The sequence below is a fragment of the Eulemur rufifrons genome, chromosome 1 (assembly GCF_041146395.1).
Source record: "Eulemur rufifrons isolate Redbay chromosome 1, OSU_ERuf_1, whole genome shotgun sequence".
Lineage (NCBI taxonomy): Eukaryota > Metazoa > Chordata > Mammalia > Primates > Lemuridae > Eulemur > Eulemur rufifrons.
Window position 1 is genome coordinate 31,788,872 of NC_090983.1, and position 20,472 is coordinate 31,809,343.

The 20,472-nt window shown below is 40.2% G+C and overlaps 1 protein-coding gene across 1 annotated transcript in view; it reads right to left on the reverse strand.

The window, feature by feature from the left end:
- The window catches only part of LOC138395176 (aldehyde oxidase 4), a 63,315-nt gene that overhangs the window by 7,738 nt on the left and 35,105 nt on the right, over window positions 1-20,472 (reverse strand). Inside the window, exons 20-28 of the mRNA XM_069487786.1 lie at window positions 19,661-19,757; window positions 13,929-14,053; window positions 11,819-11,952; window positions 9,282-9,369; window positions 8,881-8,967; window positions 8,501-8,692; window positions 7,375-7,602; window positions 4,894-4,989; window positions 2,906-3,034 (exon numbers count right to left, since the gene is read on the reverse strand). Of these exons, the coding sequence (XP_069343887.1) occupies window positions 2,906-3,034; window positions 4,894-4,989; window positions 7,375-7,602; window positions 8,501-8,692; window positions 8,881-8,967; window positions 9,282-9,369; window positions 11,819-11,952; window positions 13,929-14,053; window positions 19,661-19,757 (1,176 nt within the window). The remainder of the gene's footprint in view (window positions 1-2,905; window positions 3,035-4,893; window positions 4,990-7,374; window positions 7,603-8,500; window positions 8,693-8,880; window positions 8,968-9,281; window positions 9,370-11,818; window positions 11,953-13,928; window positions 14,054-19,660; window positions 19,758-20,472) is intronic.

The following is a 20,472-nucleotide window of genomic DNA, read 5'->3' on the forward strand; positions in this document are numbered from 1 at the left end:
GCCACTAGATTTACATTTGCATTTTGTGCCTTGTCATCATCTGCTCTTCACTAGGCAAGAAAGCATCATTTATGTATGAAGTCCATCTCTGCTCCTATCTTGTTGTTTTGCCACAAAGTACACTCTTGGTCCCAAATGTGGGCAAGGAGTCTCATGGCAATACTCTAGTCATTCTGAGGTTTCAAAATATACCTGTACTTATTTTAATTTTTTAAAAGATTATCATTAAAGTGAAAATAAATTATTAAGGTGAAATCTTGGACTCCTGAGATTATACCTGCTGACTCCTGGGTATCAGTGGACCCCAGCTTGGTTTCCACTCTTAATTCAAATCCAAAACCATCTGCATCTCTGCCCTTACTCATCTCAGCCACAGAACACCCTACATGCCCCCTCTTGGTTTCTGTTCTTTCGTTTTTATTATCCCCTTTCTGGGAAATGGTTTATGGCTTTTTATGTGTCAGGGAAATCCTTGTTTTCATAGATCTGTCTTTGCTGGTCCATTCAGTTTTCAATCACTGACCTCAATACAAGTGGATGCCTTGCAAAAGAGTGCCTATTTCAGGCAAACCTAAGTCCCGGAGTTCCCGCTCCTGTCCAAATATCGACACTCTGCCCTTTATCATGCCCTGACCACCATGCTTCTGTGCATAACTTCAGACTCAACAGTTTCATGGTCTCCTGCGATAATTTTCCATGTAGAGAGTGAGATACTGCAGTGAACATTTGTCTTTCTTTTGTCATCTTCAGAATGCTTTTCTTGAGGGAATTCTCTCCCCTTATATTTTTCTATAGGATTGCTTCCCTCTACTAAAGCTCCAAATGCCAGAATGAATTTTCCCAGCTTCCTTTGCATTTTAGAAAATTTTACAATATACGCAAGTGGAGATAATAGTACAATAGCCTCCTTTCTGTGTTTTATCCAGCTTCAAAATGGTCATCACCCAGCTATCTTTCTCACCTCTTCTTTTACCTTGCTCCCGTCTGCGCTCTCTGCCGTGGCCACCTTGCCCTCCATACAGCCCTCCCGCTGTCAGGGTGGGTCTGGGGCAGATCACAAGTGGTTAAAGCCACAGGAGAGGCACTGCCCACATCAAAGATGTCCAGAAGGGACGTTCTGAGGTGCTCACAATGACATTCATGGGGGAAGCAGTCAGATGTAACACGGCCAGATCTCACTGATGCCGCCAAGTAAGACGTTTTCTGCTTCTTACCTTCATGCCGTTCTATCTTCGGACTCTACAGGGTATAGAACGTAGGCTAGGACGGTGGAGGGGCGGTGAAGAAAGTACAGAGACAGAAACAGGGAGAAGCTGCACCTGACCATTTCTACCTGTGGGCCCAGCTGGGGAGCAGCAGAGACAATCCAATTTGAAGTGCATTTTAGAATTTTGGATTGAACATTTTAATTACTGAAATGAGATCATTTCCATGAAAAAAAGTGATCAGTGGGCTTTTAATGGTCTTGGAGTAATTATAAAACTGTGGGTATATTATATTCCGGGGAAGGGAAGAAGAAGCCCACAGAGGGAACCTGAACCATGGGTGGAGAAAAGCGCACTCGTAGGAGTCTGCTCCTTCAAAGTAACAGCTTCATACACTTATTTATTGTCTGTCTGAATGTGAGTTCAATGAGATTTTGTTCTGTTTCATTGATTGCTACACCCCTAGTGCTTAGAACAGGATCTGGCATAGAGTGGGCCTCAGTAAATGTTTGTTAAATCACTATTGAATCAATAAAATAAATGTGAAGTCACCCACACTTATGAATTTTCATATGATGACCCATCAAAAATCATCTTAAAAATATGAAAATCTTTCCGAAAATGTTCTTGTTTCTTCTTCTTCTTCTTCTTTTTTTTTTTGGTGGTCTCACCTTATCAATGCCTGAAACTATGTCTAATTGCTTATTGGGTGTCTCCTTGCAAACTGTGCTTGCGAGGCAATTAACATCTGGATGAAAAGTGAAAAATGAACTCAATCATCTGTACATTTTATCAAAATTAGAATTTTCCAGAGTGTTTTTCTTGGGCACTGGTTCCACAGGATGTTAAGAAGTGTTATATTAATTAAAACGTTTTCTTGGTTAAATAAACTTGGAAAACACAGAGTGAAACAAAGTTAAATAGGTTTCTTTACTGCAGGGCTTTTCAGAGACTTTAATAGGCTGACATGTCTTACACGCTTCTATGAGTGGAATGCAGTAAGCATGCAACATTTTCCAAATTTGTTGACTACAGAATGCTTTTTTTCCCATTGATCATTTCATTGACCACTATGCCAAGGAGCATATTTTGGGGAGCTGTGGTTCCTATGATATGTGGGCACGTTTGACAGGCTAAATGTTTTTCTTTCCATCCAGGTGCTTGTCATTTTGTGGGGATGGTTTCTGTGGCTGATGATGACCAATCAGTAGTTTTTTAGAGTTTGGGGGTGGGGAAGGAGGCTGTGGTTGTGGCTTTCTTGCATAATCTTCTTAACCTACCTGATTCTATGAGCTGGCTGGTATTTATACCACCAGTTTTGCAGAAGAGGAAAGGGATTCCTAGAGAGGTTGATTGCCTGGCCCAAGCCCTGCGTGGAACTAGGATGGGATTGTCCTGCTTTGCTCTGGTGTGCTGGGATGAGAGAAGGGAGATATTTTCTTACCTAAGGAAAAGGGAGGTTGCTGAAAGTGCAGGTTTGCACAGGCAACAGCACATTAATTGTGAGGAACAGCCCAGTACAACAGAAGGAGCACCAAATGGGAGCCTCAGGAAACTTGACTCATCTCTGCCAGTAATTAGCTGAATGACCTAGAACTTGACCTTTCTTGGCCTCAGTTTCATCTTCCTTAAAAGAAGGGGTGAGACAAAGTCCTTTCCAGCACTATCACGGAGTGACTGAGAAACGAAAGCAAAGTCACCTGCACGGCCTTTCCGTTGATATCTGTCCCCATTGACCCTGCAGTGAAGATGGCGTTGGGCACTGTGGTCGTGCTTGTTTCAGACAGGTGTATGTAGGACTGGGGGATGTTGAGTTCTCGACTAGCCACCTGCCAGAAGCAGAAGAAAAATATTTGTTTCATGGACTTTAAGCCCCTCCGCCAAATCAAAAACCTCTACGTTCTTTTTAGAACTGAATATAAAACCTGGCTGTTCTACTGTAGAGACAAACACTTAAGCTGGCATCCTGGGTTTGTAGGTAGACTGATGCATTTGAAGACTTTAAATGGCACTGTAAAAGACACACTCCTTTTGAGAGACGTGTGGGCAACCACAGAGCCTATTTATGCTCTTTTTCAGACCAGTGTCATGGAAGCCATGTGGCAGGATGTTCACTGTGGGACATCTAATTTAGTAGGACAGGTGCAGGCAAGCGCAAGACCATGATCTTACTGTTTCACCTTCATCTCTTCCTCATGGTTTACAGACAATTTAACAGATTATGTTTACTTTGTTGGACATTTTGCAGGCATAAGGATTTTGCTGGGAGGAAGAAAGATATGTTCAAAGAAGGCCCTGTAGATTTTTGTGCTTTTCTAATTCCAAGTATACTATTTAGTAAATACTACTTAATAACATTTTTTTCTTAGAGTGAGGATCTTCTCTCTATATCTCATTGGGAGAGAAGCTTTGTTTCCCATGCACTTTTTTGATTCAAACGTCATATTCAACAAATTCTTATTTCACATTAAAAAGAGGGGAAAATTTCCTATTGCAGGAATCTCTTGCTTTTTTGATAATATTAGAAACACTTTTTTGAATTAGCACACATAATGGCCAGTCATGTGATGTTCCTAAGTAGACTGAAAATTTTAAGAGCATAATTTCTCATCTTATTAAATGCATTCATTTCTAATTGAGAATTTGAATGAACACAGGATTACTTTGAGCAATTGCCATTGAGAAATAAAAATAAAATCCTCAGCTCCCCAACTGACTAAATGGATGCCCTCTTGGCCAAGGGGACTCCAGAGAAACCTTAAAAACTGAATTCCTGGCCATGATGGGATGGGAGGTCAGACGTGCCTCGTTACACTGTCTCCCTCACTAACTGACATTAGACTTTCCTTCCTGAGGTTAACAGAAACCAGCCCTTTCCAGAGACTTGCTCCACCACTGGTTTCAACCAACTGCCTGACGCTGCAGCTGGACTCCCCTCCCTTTATGCAGTTTTGACACAACTGACCAGCATCTCTTGCTAAGAGACCATGAACGGTGGACTGGTTCTGGCTGGTTTACGGAGGCTTCACACAGGTTGCATCTGTGTCCTCTCTTTCACTTTCAGACGTATAGAGTCTAATTTTAATGCATTTAAATGTTAATTCTCCGCCCCAAAGTGATGCATGTTTGCTTACTACGAACACATGCCACATGCGTCCTTCCTTTGTGAATATCCATAGCTCCTCCTGTAACCTGTTGAATGTGTATACTTACCCAACCCGGTTAGCATAAATTCCTGTCTCACTCCTCCTCCTTCAAAGTGCCTGCTTTTGGTTTCTGCTGGGGAACACCTGCCAAGCCTACAGGATGGCCAACCTGCAGGCTGCAACCCTTTGTACGAAATAAAGCTCTCCTCTCCAAATTTATGGATACCATGATTTTAAGTTAACACCATAAAGCTTAAAAGTATTTTATCTTTGAAAATTCAAATAACACTTCTCAGGAGATCTATGGACTTGGTTATTTTGCGTGCAGGAGGAATAATGTAATGTATTTCCTCAGTCCTAACACCCGTTGCCCTCATCCCCCTGCATGTTTGCATTTCTGAAGTCAGGATGAGTCCTATAATTGACTTATGCACGTAGTGTCACGGTATTTATTTTACTTAACAAGAAAATAGCTGTTAAGTTGATTGTAACATGCTATACTCGTCTATGAACACATTTGAGAAGATGGACACTTATCTTACCTGAATAATTTTGGTGTGCAGGCCTTGTCCCAGCTCACAGCCACCATGAGTCACCAAGACAGAGCCATCCAGATAGATGTGGACTAGAGCAGCCGCCTGGGGGGAAACAATTGTAACATCAATTTGGAAACTGATGCAGCCAAATGTTGTTGTGAGTGTAGCCAAGGTTGCTGGATGAACAGCTTTGTTTCATTGAGCCAATCTCTCATTTTTTGTTCTAGAGAAGAGAGCTATTATTGGTGGCTACAGATAACCTCTTGCAAGAAACTTGAGACTTCAAAACCATCAGTGTAGACAGACGAACATGCTGCTCTTCCCTCCCACCAGTCTCCTGCCTCCTGGCCTTGTGTGGTTGCCTTGGGAGCTGCCTCTCCAAAGCCCCAACCTGCACAACATTTTATTATTCTTCCTTCCCTGGACGTGGAAATTAATTTTAAAGCAAATGGAACCTACCTGAGTAAATTGACAAGCACGACCTCTCCTGGACACTTAGAGGAACCGGAAGAACCTTGAGATGTTTTAATGGTTTCCAGACACTGATCTTTCAGTATAATGATGGGGGAGGGGTCTGCGCCCCACTCTGGAAATTCAGTGCCAGGTTGATGGTGGAGCCCAAATACTCATTTTTAAAGTTCCCAGGAGATTTCGATAATTAGCCAGGTTTGGGATTCACTCATTTAGTCCAAATTCTTCACTTTGCCCGTGGGAGAACAGAAGCCTAGAGAGGGGAGGCTTGGCCATAGCCAGATGTCTAGTTTGTGGGAAAGTCAGGGCTGGAACCCACAGTCCTAACTTGAGTCCAGTGTTCTTGGCTACCACGCCATTCTGCCTCCTCAAACTAACTGCTGTTGTCCATCTCCGCAGCTGGTTGTTTTAACTGAGGAATCCACAGAATGCACATGTGGCTCTAGGGACCAGACCCACAGGAGGGAGGAGGCTGGGCTATGCAGGGTGGTTCTGCAAGTCGCAGGCATTTTTCTTGAGAGCGATCCCCACCATGTGCTCAGGCACGTGACCCAGGATTCTGCACCTACCCCTTTGGCTCCTACCTCCGGATTAAGGCTTGTGCCCCTGCCACTAAGCATGCAAATATCAACTAACTCATCTCTCTCAGTCTTCTGGGTATGACACTGTATTCTCAGAATCACTAAGTCCTCTGTAGGAACGTCTAAACTTTGTGTTTTTGCCTCCTTGACAATCTAACAAGAGTAATGCATGACCACGCATGAACGAGTATTGCCATGTACTTTCAGTACCATGTTAGATTTTAGGTTGATGGTTGTCTAAGCACCAGGTAGGATGACATTAATTGATGGAGCATATTCGAGATAAGAGGTGGGGCAGTGAGTCAGTCATCACACCATCAGAGACATTTAGGATGCAGCAGCAACCAGGACCACCATCGTTTTGTGAGTAAGGATTTAGTTTTAGAAAAGCAACATCATTCACCACATTAAATTAATGGCACTATTTTGAATACTACTGGCATTTATAGTATTATTTTTACTTAGTTTGAAAATTTGTTTTGTTTTATAAAGGCATAAGAGCTAAAAGAAGCTTATTCTTTGTTTTATGGTTATACACAGTTAAATAACATCAAAATAAATAATTTAAGCAACCATTGAGAGTCCACGAGAATTTTCTCCTTAAGGGCATCTGTGTGTTATTCTGGCTTGAGAAATACTACCTGGGGGAAAGATGCACACCTGCTCCAGGTAGTGCAGTGCTTCTGGCCATCCCCTTCCTCCTTCTCATTGCCCTTCCTACCTTGTTAGTGGACTCTGAGGAAGGGTGTGTACAGGAGATAATTTTGGTAAGAGACAGCTTGGGCAGACCTTAGTCACACCACGAAGGGGGCCTGTATGCCTTCCTTTGCCTGGCTTTGGTTATGGAGACATTTCAGAAATTAATGGGGATAGAAACAAAAACTAAATGACAGAATCAGACACGGAACCCTACAAAAAGCTGGTAATAATGAAACTAAAATGGAGGCCCAGGAGTCACTGAGCCCCAGTATAGTAACACCAAGTTTCTGTGTGAATCATGTAGCTCTGTCTGTTCTCATGTGTTTTTGCAAGCTCTGTCTGCAAATGACCCTACTGCTTTCACTAAGACACTAGGGAAGAGAGAAAGGGATCCTCTTGTTACCCCCTAGTTTTTCTCATGGATTTGAAATTTGATCCCATCCCTCAAAACCTATGTTTGGGGCCCTGCTACCCTAGGCCAGAACCCCCTGAGCTGGACTTGCCTCTTGATTGCTTTCTGAGGTCTCTGCTGCGGTGACCTGCCAGGTCTGCCCTGACATCATGGTCCCCAACCCTTGCCTAAACCCACTCGCTCTATTTCCTGCTAAAGGAAACTGCCCGGTTTCTTCACTCTTCCCCAGAGGGAAACATCCCTGGCTGCAAAGGATTGCCTTTTCTGGGCAGCCAGTCATTTGGAAAAGAGCTGTGGATAGAAAGATACCTCCCCCAGTCTCACCTGATTGTAGTAGGCCATGGGGATCCCAACAGTAAATTTCATGGGGACTACGGCAAGCCCCCTCTTCTTCCAGTAATTCTTTTTGTTAAATTCCTCTGCTGCCAGTTTCCTAGCATAGAAGGAAGATTTCTCCAGACATTCTTTCCAGCATCTTCGCAAGGGCTCTGGATTAAATGTCTGCTTATGGGCTGTTCTGCTAATTCTCTTATACATGTTTATTTCTTTAACCTGAAAGATGAGAAAATAAAATGGATTTCAAGGATAGATGATTGTTCCATGCGAGAAGCATGCGTTTTTGTTATATGCCTGAAGTCTTTAAAGAAAAAAAAAATATCGAACTATCTAAATGGCTATAAATATGCAAGTGAAAGTGTACATGTATAAACATAATAATAACAACAATAGAAACTACTACTGAACGTTTTGTATGCATGAGACTCTAGAGTGTATTATCTTAGTGAACTTCACAATAACTCCGAGAGGTCCCAACTATTAGTAGCCCTGTTACAAGTTTGTTAGTGGTGAGACAAAATTCTCCTGATTTCAAAATCCTTTTACTCCCACACAACGTTGCCTTATTCTTAACTGTTCTCAAATTAGTTCCTCAAAGTCCTGAATTGTGGTAAAATATTCGTACAAATGTGTGTAATCTTTCCGCTCTATTTATTCCCCTGGGTGGGGAATAAATAGATTCTGGGATTGGCCGTGTGTCTTGCTTTGGCCAATAGGACTATGCATACATATGAGGCAGGTGGAGACTAGAAAAGTGCTTGTGTATTAGGGCTTGCCACATTCTTGCTGCTTTTGGGAACCCTGTGACCACCACCATGAGAAGGAGTCTGGGCTAGCCTGGAGGATGAGATACTCTGGAACTGAGGCATTCAATTGAGCTGGCCCAGACCAGAGGAGCTGCCCAGCTGACCCACAGAATCATAACAAATACTCTCTATTGTTTTAAGACACTAAGTTTTGTGGTCAATTCACCACATAGCAAATATCAGCTGAAACATAGATAATGCACTTTATTTCTTTGAATCCACAAAGAAGCTGACATAATGCGTTACGTAGGTGCTCAAGATATACTGGAACCAGTATTCTCAGTGTTTAGGGGACTCCGACTGATTACCTTTTCAGGGAGTAAGTTACATTGAGATGCCACAGCAGTTATGTAAGCTTCAACGACCACCGTAGCCTGAGGGAAGCCAAATCCTCGGAAGGCAGTGTTGGATGGCAAATTTGTTTTGCACGCCCTGCCACGGCACCGGAAATTAGGAATATAATACGCATTCTCAGATTTCAACACAAGGAACTCCAACACCTGAATTAAAGCAAAACAAAACAAAACTTAACATCTGTCAAACATTCAAAACCACTTATCTGAATTTTATCCCTGACTTGACCCCTTCACAGAATTTATCTGATTTGTACAACAAACACTCATGCATATGAAGTGTGGTACACATAGCTCCACTGGTAACCTTTGGGAAAAGCATGTTTCTTACTTACCAGCTCAGATTCATCAGGAGTGCACCCGCCATTGATGTAATGTTCAACATCAGCAGCTTTGATCACACCGTTGTTCATGAATCCAATCTACAAAGTGATAACAAGTAAAACAATCATTGCGACAGTCCTTTGCAACCAAATCATGCTGTACACAGATACCTCTGATCACGGTTGTCAATCCATACTTAGCTTACCCACATGATTGTATACACCAGTGACCAGAGGAATAGTAAAGATGGTGCCCAAGTTGAACATGATCCTGACAGAAGGTTCTGACTCGTTTTAGGCAGCATTCAAATATCCCTTTCAAAGGGGATGGAATGTAGTAGTTGTCTTTAGTATTGGTTGGTTGACACTGGACAGTGTCTTAGGCAGTTTGCTGAACCATTTCTCTCACTCACTTTATATTTCCCGAGGAGTGGGTGTCGGCCAGCAGTTATCAGCATGTCATCTCCACGCTCCAGGATAAACCGGATTGGGCGGCCAGTCCTATGGGAAGTGATACAGTTAATATGCTGGATGCTTCACAAAGTTGTAGAAACATAGAGATGGGGGAAGGGGACTAGAGATAATCTAGCTTATTGGTTTTCAATGGGGGTCATAACAGTCCTTAGGCAACATTTTGGAAGTTTATGGGACATTAAAATTAAAAAAAATATTATTGCTGTAATGGGCATTGGGGTCTTACTCATAAATTCTTTGCCTAGGCCGCTATCTAGAAGAGTTTTTCCTACGTTTTCTTCTAGAATTCTTATGGTTTCATGCATTACATTTTTAAGTCTTTCATCCATCTTGACTTTATTTTTGTTCTCATGTGTTTTTGCACATGTGTTTTGAGAGAGATGGATCCTGTTTCATTTTTCTGCACGTGCCTATCTGATTTTCTCAGCACCATTTATTGCATAGCTCTTCTTTGCTCTAGGGCATATTGTTGTCTGCTTTGTCAAAGATCAGTTGGGTATATGTGGATGGTTCTATATCTGGGTTCTCTATATTTTCCATTGGTCTATGTCTCTATTTTTGTGCCAGTACCATGCCGTTTTGGTTCCTATAGCTTTGTAGTATAGTTTGAAGTATTGCACAGGCTGGTCTTGAGCTCCTGAGCTCAAGCTATCCTCCCGCCTTGGCCTCCCAGAGTGCTAGGATTACAGGTGTGAGCCACCATGCCTAGCTGAGTCTTTGGGGTTTTCTAGATAGAAGATCATACAAATATAAATAAATGGTGATTGATTAAGTTAAAAAGCTCCCACACAGCTAAGGAAATAATCAACAGAGCAAATAGAAAACCTACAGAATAGTAGAAAATATTCACAAGCTATACATCTGATAAAGTGCTAATAACCAGGATCTACAAAGAACTCAAGCAAATCAGCAAGAAAAAAAACCCAAACAACCCCATTAAAAAGTGGGAAAAAGACATGAAGCTTTTCAAAAGAAGATAGACTAATGGCCAATAAACATATGAAAAAATGGTCATCATCAGAGAAACGCAAATTAAAACCACAACAAGATATCACCGTACTCCAGTTAGAATGGCTTTTATTTAAAAAAAGTCCAAAAGCAGTAGATGCTGGCATGGATGCAGAGAGAAAGGAACATTTATACACTGTTGGTGGGACTGCAAATTAGTACAACCTGTATGAAAGCAATATGGGGATTCCTCAAAGAACTAAAAGTAGATCAACCATTTGATCCAGCAGTCCCACTACTGGGTATTTACCCAAAGGAAAAGAAGTTATTTTATCAAAAAAACACCTGCACTTGAATGTTTATTGCAACACAATTCACGATTGCAAAGATGTGGAATCAACCCAAGTGCCCATCAATTCATGAGTGGATTAACAAAATGTGATATATGTATACCATGGAATACTATTCAGCCATAAAAATGATGTATTAATACCTTTTGCAAGAGTTTGTATAGAACTGGGGACCATTATCCTAAGTGAAATATCTCAAGAATGAAAAAACAAATACTACATGTACTTGTTAATAAATTGGAAATAACCAATGGGCACACATGTGCACAGAGCAAAGGAAAACTCAGTGTAAATCAAGCAGGGGGTGGGGGGGAGGAGAGGATGGGTGAAAACCTACCTAATAGGTACAATGAACACTATCTGGGTGCTGGGCACATTTATAACACTGACTCAAGCAAGCATTACAAAAGTGATCCATGTAACCAAAAACATTTGTATCCCCAAAATATTTTGAAATTAAAATAATGAAAAAAAATAATAATACTAACAGATTTTAACCTATGAAATAAAAAAATTTATTATTATTCTGGCTTAGTTATATCTGAGAGTTTATATATTGCAATGATATTATTAGGTTATAAATTATTTTTTATATGATATTAAGGAACTGTATGATTATTTTGTAATTATGTGTATAATTATGAATTTCACTTTGATATAGTCAAGGGGCATTAAAATATTTGCCATAATGGGGATGTTGAGACTGAGAGGGTTGACACCCAATGCTCTGTCATGCTCAACCTTCCTTGCATTCAGACTCCCTGTCATAAAATGTCCCCAGTGCCAGCAAACCTGCTACTTTCAGGACATTTTCCATTGTTGGAAAGTTCCCATGAGCTAAGATGTTTACGATTTTCTTTTTGTAGCAGTAGCCTGGGAGAAATTAAGTTTGTCCTGAGTATATCTTGGTGAACTTCGGTAGTTACAAGGTTCTGAAAAGGCACGGCTGTTCCAAGTGTTTGGATATTCCAATTGCACAATGCAGAAGCTATGTGAATATTCCCAGGCAGCAGCAGAGCCCCCAGCTTATTTCATAATAAAATGTGTCTTTTTTTTAAGGTTGGGGTTTTGACCTTCCTTTTACTCCGCTAACCTCAGCTGAGCTGAAAGCTGGGGTGCGGGGCTGACGGAACTCGGGTGGCGCTAATGCTAATGCTACGCAGACTGCTGACTCTTACTTGCTGGCAGCCACAGCACTGACAGCTCCGAGCAGAGCAGGCTTGGTCACTTTCCCCCCAAACGCTCCTCCAGTTCTTTTCATGTGGCAGGCAATTCTGCTCCTTGGGACATTTAGTGCTGCAGCCACGTATTCCTGCAAGAGGTAAGTCCAGAAAGCCATATAAGTGCAATTTAATAGTTCACCTTAAACTCTGCCCATGAAAGAAATTTAGTAATTCAACAAATACTTTAGATTTACAGAATTGTGCAACCATCATCATAATCTAACTTCAGAACATTTTCAGCATCCCCAGGGAAACCTTGTATACTTTAAGCAATCCATCCTTATCTCCCTCCAACCCCCCAGCACTGGGCAACTATTAATCTACTTTCTGTCTTTATAGATTTGCCTGTTCTGGACATTTCATATAAGTGGAATCATAAAATTTGTGGTCTTTTGTGACTGGCTTCTTTCACTTAGCATAATGTTTTCAAGATTCATCCATGTTGTAGCACATTATCAGTATTCCATTCCTTTTTATGGCTAAATAATATTCCATTGCATGGATATATCACATTTTGTTTGTCCATTCATCAGTTGATGGACATTGAGTTGTTTCTACTTTTGGTTATTATGAGTCATGCTGCTATGGACATTTGTGCATAAGTCTTTTTGTGGACATATGTTTTCATTTCTCTTGGGTAGATATTTAGTTGTGGAATTGCTGGGTTTTATGTTCAGTCTATGTTTAACATCCTGATAAACAGCCAAACCGTTTTCCAAAGTGGCTGTGCCATTTTTCATTCCCACCAGCAATGTATGAAGGTTCAGTTTATCTGCATCCTTGCCAATACTTGTTATTGCCTGTCTTTTTGATTATAGCCATTCTAGTGGGTTTGGAAGTAGTATCTCACTGTGGTTTTGATTTGCATTTCCCTAGTGACTAATCAAGCTGAACAGCTATTCAAGTATGTATTAGTGGTTCATATATCTTCTTTGGAAAAACGTCTACTCCAATCTGTTACTGGGCCTGCTTTTGACGCTGCCCCAGATTCTGGGCTGTGGCAGGTTGTGGCTACGCAGTGCCCTACTGACCCCAGGGAAATGCCTGCTGTGTTGCAGCTGACTGCAACCCAGGAGCTGTTGGTTATAGTTGGCATTGGTGACTTTGGGACATACATATTCTCCATTGGAGCCCAGAGTCACAGACCCCCTACCAAAAGGGACCTCAGAGGTGATCTTTATCACCTCCCTCAATTTGCAGAAAAGTATATTGATACTCAGTGACTTGTTGGAGAGCACACAGCTGCTTAAGGGCAAAGCTCATATCGCCTCCTCTGTCCATGTCAAAACTTGCAACTGTGTAGGCCACAGCCACATCCCAGCTCAGAATCAATGTCCTCGGCCTTTCATTTTGCCTTGAATGGCAGCTGCTTCTCCCATGGAGCCTCCCCACCCCTTCAGGACCTCAGGGTGTCAGCTCACCTGTGCTCCACCAGGAAGCTTCCAGCTTTCCCTGTCAGTGATGATTGTCATGACTCCTTCCCCCAGTATGATTTTTAAAAGACCCTCCTGTGCCTGGCACTATTTTAGGACCAACAACTCCATATTTTGGAAGAGGGGAATATCAGAGGATTTTCTTCACTTTCCTGGGTGTGGCAATGCCTTATACCTCAACCACTGGCACAGGATTGGAACTTACATGCTACTTACTGAGCTGGGCTGAAAACGTCTTGGAAAGGCAATTGCTTTACATAGGTACCACCAATACACAAGAACATTCATATAGAATAGCAATACAAATGAACCCCTAAGGGAAATTTAAGTATAATACTAAGGCTTTGACTTTCCTGAGATTAACTTTTTACAATATCAATTGTAAGGGAAAGATGAATCTTGCCCTGTCTTTTGGAAGGTAGCAAAACCGTATCACTTTGAGAGGTCTGCCCTTCTAAGGACACCTTTGCCCCATTTTCTTCATTCTGGACTTTAGCTAATGTCGAGTGTACAGGGAGTTCGAGGCATAGGAGTGGGAGGGATCAAAAGGCCCTGACAGTAGAGGGCCTGGGTGCAAAGGCCTCGCATCACACGACCATCTGGAGTCTCATTTTCCAAGGCTATCCTGTTACCTGCACATGGGTTGGAAACTGCGTTCCAAGATGTAACACCATTTCTTTATCTTCTCTTTTTGGGATAGCCAGGATAGTTTGCGTTTCCATGTAGAAATGTTCCTGGCCTTCCACGTGGACCTCACCTGTAAAGCATAAACACAGGGCAGTGTTTAATCATGAGTTACAATGTGGGAGCTCTTGGTGGAGTTTTGCTTATAAAGAGTGAGCGGCTTCAGTTTGGGGAGAGACGGACTTTATATCATTTGATTAAGCCACTTTTTCTAATCTGCTCGGTGCTCAACCAACTGAGTGACCCTAGGTAATTCACTTAACGTCTCTTAGCCTCAGTTTCCTCATCTGTGAAGTGGGTGGCTAGACCTGTGACGTGCTGAACTTGAGAGCACAGACTAATCTGACTATATACCCAAGTGCAGCCACCTCCTTGCTCAGTGAATTTGGGCAAGTTATTAAATCCCAGTTTCCTCAGCTGTAAAATGGGGGAAAATATGTACCTCTGTTAGATGATGTTGAGGATTATTGAGTCACAGGAAGAATAAATAACTTGCTAAAGGACATACAGATTTAAAATGGTGGAGCTGAGGTTGTTCCCTTCCCTAAAACCAGCCTACTCTTACCGGTATACATGAGATTTTCAGCTTGTTCAGTATATCCTTATCTTTTGTAGGCTACACCAAGAGGGACATTTGGCCCTAGTTTAAATATCTGAAGATAGTGTTTTCACCTTACAACTACCTGAAAAATCCCTGTTCTGTTAAAACAAGTGAATTGTTTTCCAGAATCAAACGATTATTTAAAATTATTTCTTGGGACAATAGAATACAAGTCATGCAAAAATGCCCTCCACCCCCCCCCCCAAAAGTCTGCTTACAGAGTGTATATGACTTCAAGCTAAAATCAACATAATTTTATTGTAAATTTTTTAACAAGAGAAAGGGTTTACTTGAAATTTTTTAAACAGGAGAAACAGGTTTATTGCACCTGGATATGAAGGGGAGGCTCACAGCAATGAACTGTAAACCTCAAAGAGGTGGTGAGTCAGGCCTGGAAGCTTCTATACCGTTTTAACAAAGGACAATAAATTTGTGGAGAAGGGACAAGACAAAGGAAAGGGGTTTTGAGCTTCTAGGAGTGGTAAATTGTGAGAAGATAAATATTTAGGGGAAACTAATACAAGATAAAGGTTATATTAGTGAGGTTTGTTATGCAGATTCCTCTCACTGCCATCTCTGGGCTAAGACTCTAGAGTTGCCTCTTGTTCTGTCCATCCTGGTACAACAGAGGGGAAAGGGAACACCTTTACAAATGGAAATTTATGCCCCACTTTTAGGTAAATTGGGAGAAGGTTAGAGAACTTTTTTTCTATGTCTGCTGTTTCTTAATTGCCTTCAGCTCAAAATAATATTTTATTTTGGCATATTTTAAACTCAAATTTATTTACTTAATTACACAGGGTTTACAATATGCTAGGTATTTTTCTAAGGCTTAGTGCTTTATAGACAATTAATTCATTTAATCCTCATACCAATCCTATGAGGCATGTATTATTATCTGTTTTGCCAGATGGGCATCTGAGACAGGGGAAGGTTAAGTAAGCTGTCCAAGGTCACATAGGTAGTAAGTAGCAGAGCTGGGATTCAAACCTAGGCAGCTCGACTCCAGACTTCACGCTCTTAATCACTACACCACATTTCTCCATGTTGGCATGCTCTGTGACTCTTAGTTGTTCCTGCCCAAATTCCCTTCCCATTTCAAATTTCCCACTTGTGCCAAATGTCTAAACTCCCACAATTGCCAAAATCCAAAATGGCAAAGATCCCAAATGGTAAAATCTTGAATGGCACCTCATTAATCTTCTGCCTTTTGGGTAACAATGACAATTAAAAGAAAATATGCCATGTTGCTTAGAGCAAGGCCTTAGGGTCAGCCAGTCCTGGGCTCCATTCCTGGTTCTACTGCTAACTGGATATGAGACCTCAGTCTTATCAACCTTATAAACTTTTTTTTTTTTTTTCTTTTTGAGACAGAGTCTCACTCTGTTGCCCAGGCTAGCGTGAGTGCCGTGGCGTCAGCCTAGCTCACAGCAACCTCAAACTCCTGGGCTCAAGCAATCCTCCTGCCTCAGCTTCCCGAGTAGCTGGGACTACAGGCATGCGCCACCATGCCCAGCTAATTTTTTCTATATATATATTTAGCTGTCTATATAATTTCTTTCTATTTTTAGTAGAGATGGGGTCTCGCTCTTGCTCAGGCTGGTCTCGAACTCCTGAGCTCAAACGATCCGCCCACCTCGGCCTCCCAGAGTGCTAGGATTACAGGCGTGAGCCACCGTGCCCGGCCCTTATAAACTTTTATAAGCCTCAGTTTCCTTGTTTTAAAAATGAAGCCACTGATAGGCTCCTTTTCAGAGTTATTCTGCTTGCATGGTAAATAGTAAGTAGTAAATACTTAGTAGCTTAAAATAGGTTTAATAATACTAATCTCTTAGGGTTGATATTAGGATTAAATCACATGATGCATGTAAAATGCTTAGTATGGTGTCTGACACAGTAAGTACTTGACTACTGTTGGCTGATAATATTACTATTAAATACTCTTTGGCCCAAATTTATAGTCTTTGTAAAATCTCATTTAATTTTTTAAATAGAATCCATTACAAGTAATGAATGTTCTGCATAAGTAGTAGATAATGTCAAACTTCTGAGCACCTCTCGTGTTTAGTGGTTGTATCTCACTACTCTTCTGAGGTAGTGATTTGTTCTTATAATTGGAAGGCAGTCTACATTTTCTACTTAAACAGAATCATGTTGGCCTGTAATCCTAGTACTCTGGGAGGCCAAGGTGGGAGGATCACTTGAGGTCAGGAGTTCAAAACCAGCCTGAGCAAGAGCGAGACCCCGTCTCTACTAAAAATAGAAAGAAATTATATGGACTGCTAAAAATATATATATATAGAAAAATTAGCCATGCATGGTGGCACATGCATGTAATCCCAGGTACTTGGGAGGCTGAGGCAGAAGGATTGCTTAAGCCCAGGAGTTTGAGGTTGCTGTGAGCTAGGCTGACGCCATAGCACTCTAGCCCGGGCAACAGAGCAAGACTCTGTCTCAAATAAAACAAAACAAAACAGAATGATTTTGACAAACAAGTATTCTAAAGGTTTCTCCTAGGTTTTAATAAAAAAAAAAAAAAAGCTTACAGCACTTCTCATTCCAGTTATTTAGAAGTAGGTAATAGATCCTGTGAAAATTACTACTCTCTCACGAAAAATCAACAGTGACTGTCTCAATAAAGACAGATGTGGTTATCAACTTTGGCCACACATTAGAATTTTGTGAGACCTTTTTAAATAATATTAATGCCCTGACCGATAGTCTAAAATTCTAATTCCATTGGTTTGGGGTGTGATCTAGGTATTGCTATTTTTAAAAATTATACTAACTACGTCTTAGCCAGTGCCCTAAGTCACAACAAACCAAAAACACAAATAATAGTATCAAGGACTGGAAAACATAAATAAAACTCTCATGACAAGATTATGTACATAGAAAATTCAAGAGAATCTCTAAGACTATTAAACTAGTAAGTGAATTTAGCAAACTTGCTATATATAAAATCAATATACAAAAATTGTGTTTTTATACACTAGACACAAGTAGAAAATTAAGTAAAAATAATATCATTTACCATAGCATCACAAAATATCAAATACTAGGAATCAATATTAAGAAGAGTGTGCAAAATCTCTATAGTGAACACCAGAAAAAACACTGAGAAATTAAAGAAAACCTAGATAAAAGGCAAGGTCTATCATGTTCAGTATTAGAATCCTTAATATTATTTAGGTTTCAATTCTCTCAAATTGATATATTGTTTCAAGGCAATCCCAATCAAACCCCCACCAAGTTATTTTTGGTGGAATTGACAAACTAGTGATAAATTTATATGGAAATGCAAAGAACCTATAATAGCTAAGGTACTATTGGAAAAACAGTAGCAAATTATCAGATTTCAAGACTTAGTATAAAGTTACAGCAAGTAAGACACTGTGGTATTAGCATAAATGTAGGTAAACAGACTAATAAAATATAATAGAGAATTCAGTAACAGAACACATATATAAACCCCTGAAAAACAATAAAAGTTGCACTGCAATTCAGTAAGGGAAAGGGTAGTCTTCAATAAATGGTGCTGGGTCAATTGAATAGCCACATGAAAAAAATGTAATCTTGACCACTATCTCATACCATACGAAAAATTAATTTAAGATGAATCACAGAGCTAAATGCAAAAGCTAAAACAATTAAGGTTCTAACAGAAAACATAGAAGAATAACTTCATGACCTTTGGATAGACAAAAATTTCTTCAATGCGCACAAAAGCACAACTATAAAGAAAAGACTGATAAATTGACTTTCATTAAAATAAAAAAATTGTTTATAAAAAGGCACCATAAAGAGAGTGAAAAGGTCACCCACAGGCTGGGAGAAGATATTTGCAATACTTGTAACCAATCAAAAACAATAAGAAACCTCCTATATATCTGTTAGTAAATAATTAACAGTTATTACATTATAATTAATTATAATTAGTACTTCTAATTTAAGAAATTATAAAACAGGCAAAAGACTTGAACAGACATTTCATAAAAGCCCAATGACCAATACACATATAAAAAGAATTTAACATCATTAGTTATCTAAGAAGTCCAATTAAAACCATAAGATACTGCTACACACCTATCAGATTAGATAAAACTAAAAAGGCTGAGAATGACAAAGGAAAAAAATGGAACTCTTAATTGCTAATAGTAGTATAATTGGTACATGTCAAAAAAATTTTGGAATTAACTACTAAAGCTAAAATGTAAATATGATATAGTAGTAACATTCATCGGGTGTTGGGCAGATAGGAGTGGGGAAGAGAAGATGGGTATATTCACACCTAATGGTTGTAGTACACACCGTCTGGGGGATGGACACACCTGAAGCTCTGACTTGGGTGGGGCAAAGGCAATATATGTAACCCAAACATTTGTACCCCCATAATATGCTGAAATAAAAAAAAAATAAACGTAAAAAATAAATAAAATGTAAATATGCTATTATTCAGCAATTCCATTCCTTGGTATATTCTATTAGAAATAAGTGCTTATGTTCACCAAAAGGCAAGCATAATAATATTTATAGAAACTTTATGCACAGTGGCTCCAAAGTGAAAACAACTCAAATGTCCATCAATGGTAGAAAGGACAAAAAAATTGTGGAATATTTGTACAATGGAATACTGCCAAACAATAAAAATGAAATAATAATCTAGACAACAACATGGATGATTCTTCCACACATAATGTTAAATAAAAGATGTAGGCACAAAAGAGGTTATACTGCAAGATTTCAATTATATGAAGTTCAAAAGAGGCAAAACTAATTTACAGGGATAAAAGTTGGAATAATACCTTGGCGGGGGGGTGGTTACTAAGAGAGGATATATGGAAGTTTTGCGGGGTGCTGGAAATGTTCTATATTTTGATGGAGGTCGTATTTGCATAAGTTTATACATATATAAAAACTCACCAAGCTGTAAACTTCTCGTGCATTTTAAATTATTATCTAAAAATCACACTTAGATAGAGAAGCACTGCCTTAGAGTTTCAGTATTTCTCAAACCAGACGATTGAAAGTAGAGTCTTCAATTTCGGAAACTTCCTTTTTTGGCCCAAGACTACTCACCTTCGATGATTTGGTCAACATATTTAAAGGCTTGCTCCACATTTCCTTGCTCGATTTTTTTCTCAACAGACAGAAAAGAATTGTGCTCTATGGCTTGCTGCAATGAAAAAACAAACCAATCAAAAAAAATTTTTGGCATTCTAATAAGCCATTTGTCCCCCATCAAAATTCCTTTCTCTTACTTCAGCAGATCTTTACACACCTAGATACCCAGAGCCAGAGAGCATGAAGAGTTAGCAGAGAGTGGATGCAAATGGATTACAGGTGTTGGTAACTCACTAATTTTGTTCAGTGCTTTGGGGAAGAATTGAGGGTCATAAAAGGGTATACATGGTCCCACCTCTAGATGGCTGAGTGACGATCTGAGGCAGTTTGGTATTTAGGTGTCAACTCTGGGGTACACAACAGAGTAAAGAGAGGTCAAGAAGGAATGGGCTGCTGGGGCCTGGAGTGCGCAGAAATGGCCTCGTATAGGTGACCTCAGTTGGATCCTGAATCATTTAAGTCAATGACACATTATAAAACAATAGTTTGAGGTTGAAACCAAGCTGAGGGGCCAAAAGGAGGACAAGGCTAGATTGGCTGGGGTGCAAGTTTTCTACCAAGAAACAGCAGAAGATGGGTTTGGAAAGGTGGATGGAGGCTAGACTATGCACTAAGGAGTTTGAACCTTCTCTAAGGGGCACTGTTGAGTAGGAACAGTGATCTGATGAACTTAGTGGCTTAGAAAAGTTAACGTGGTAGATAGATGGGCTGAAATGGAAGTCAAGAGCCTCTTTGAGTGGTTACTATAGTAAATTTGACAAGAAGGT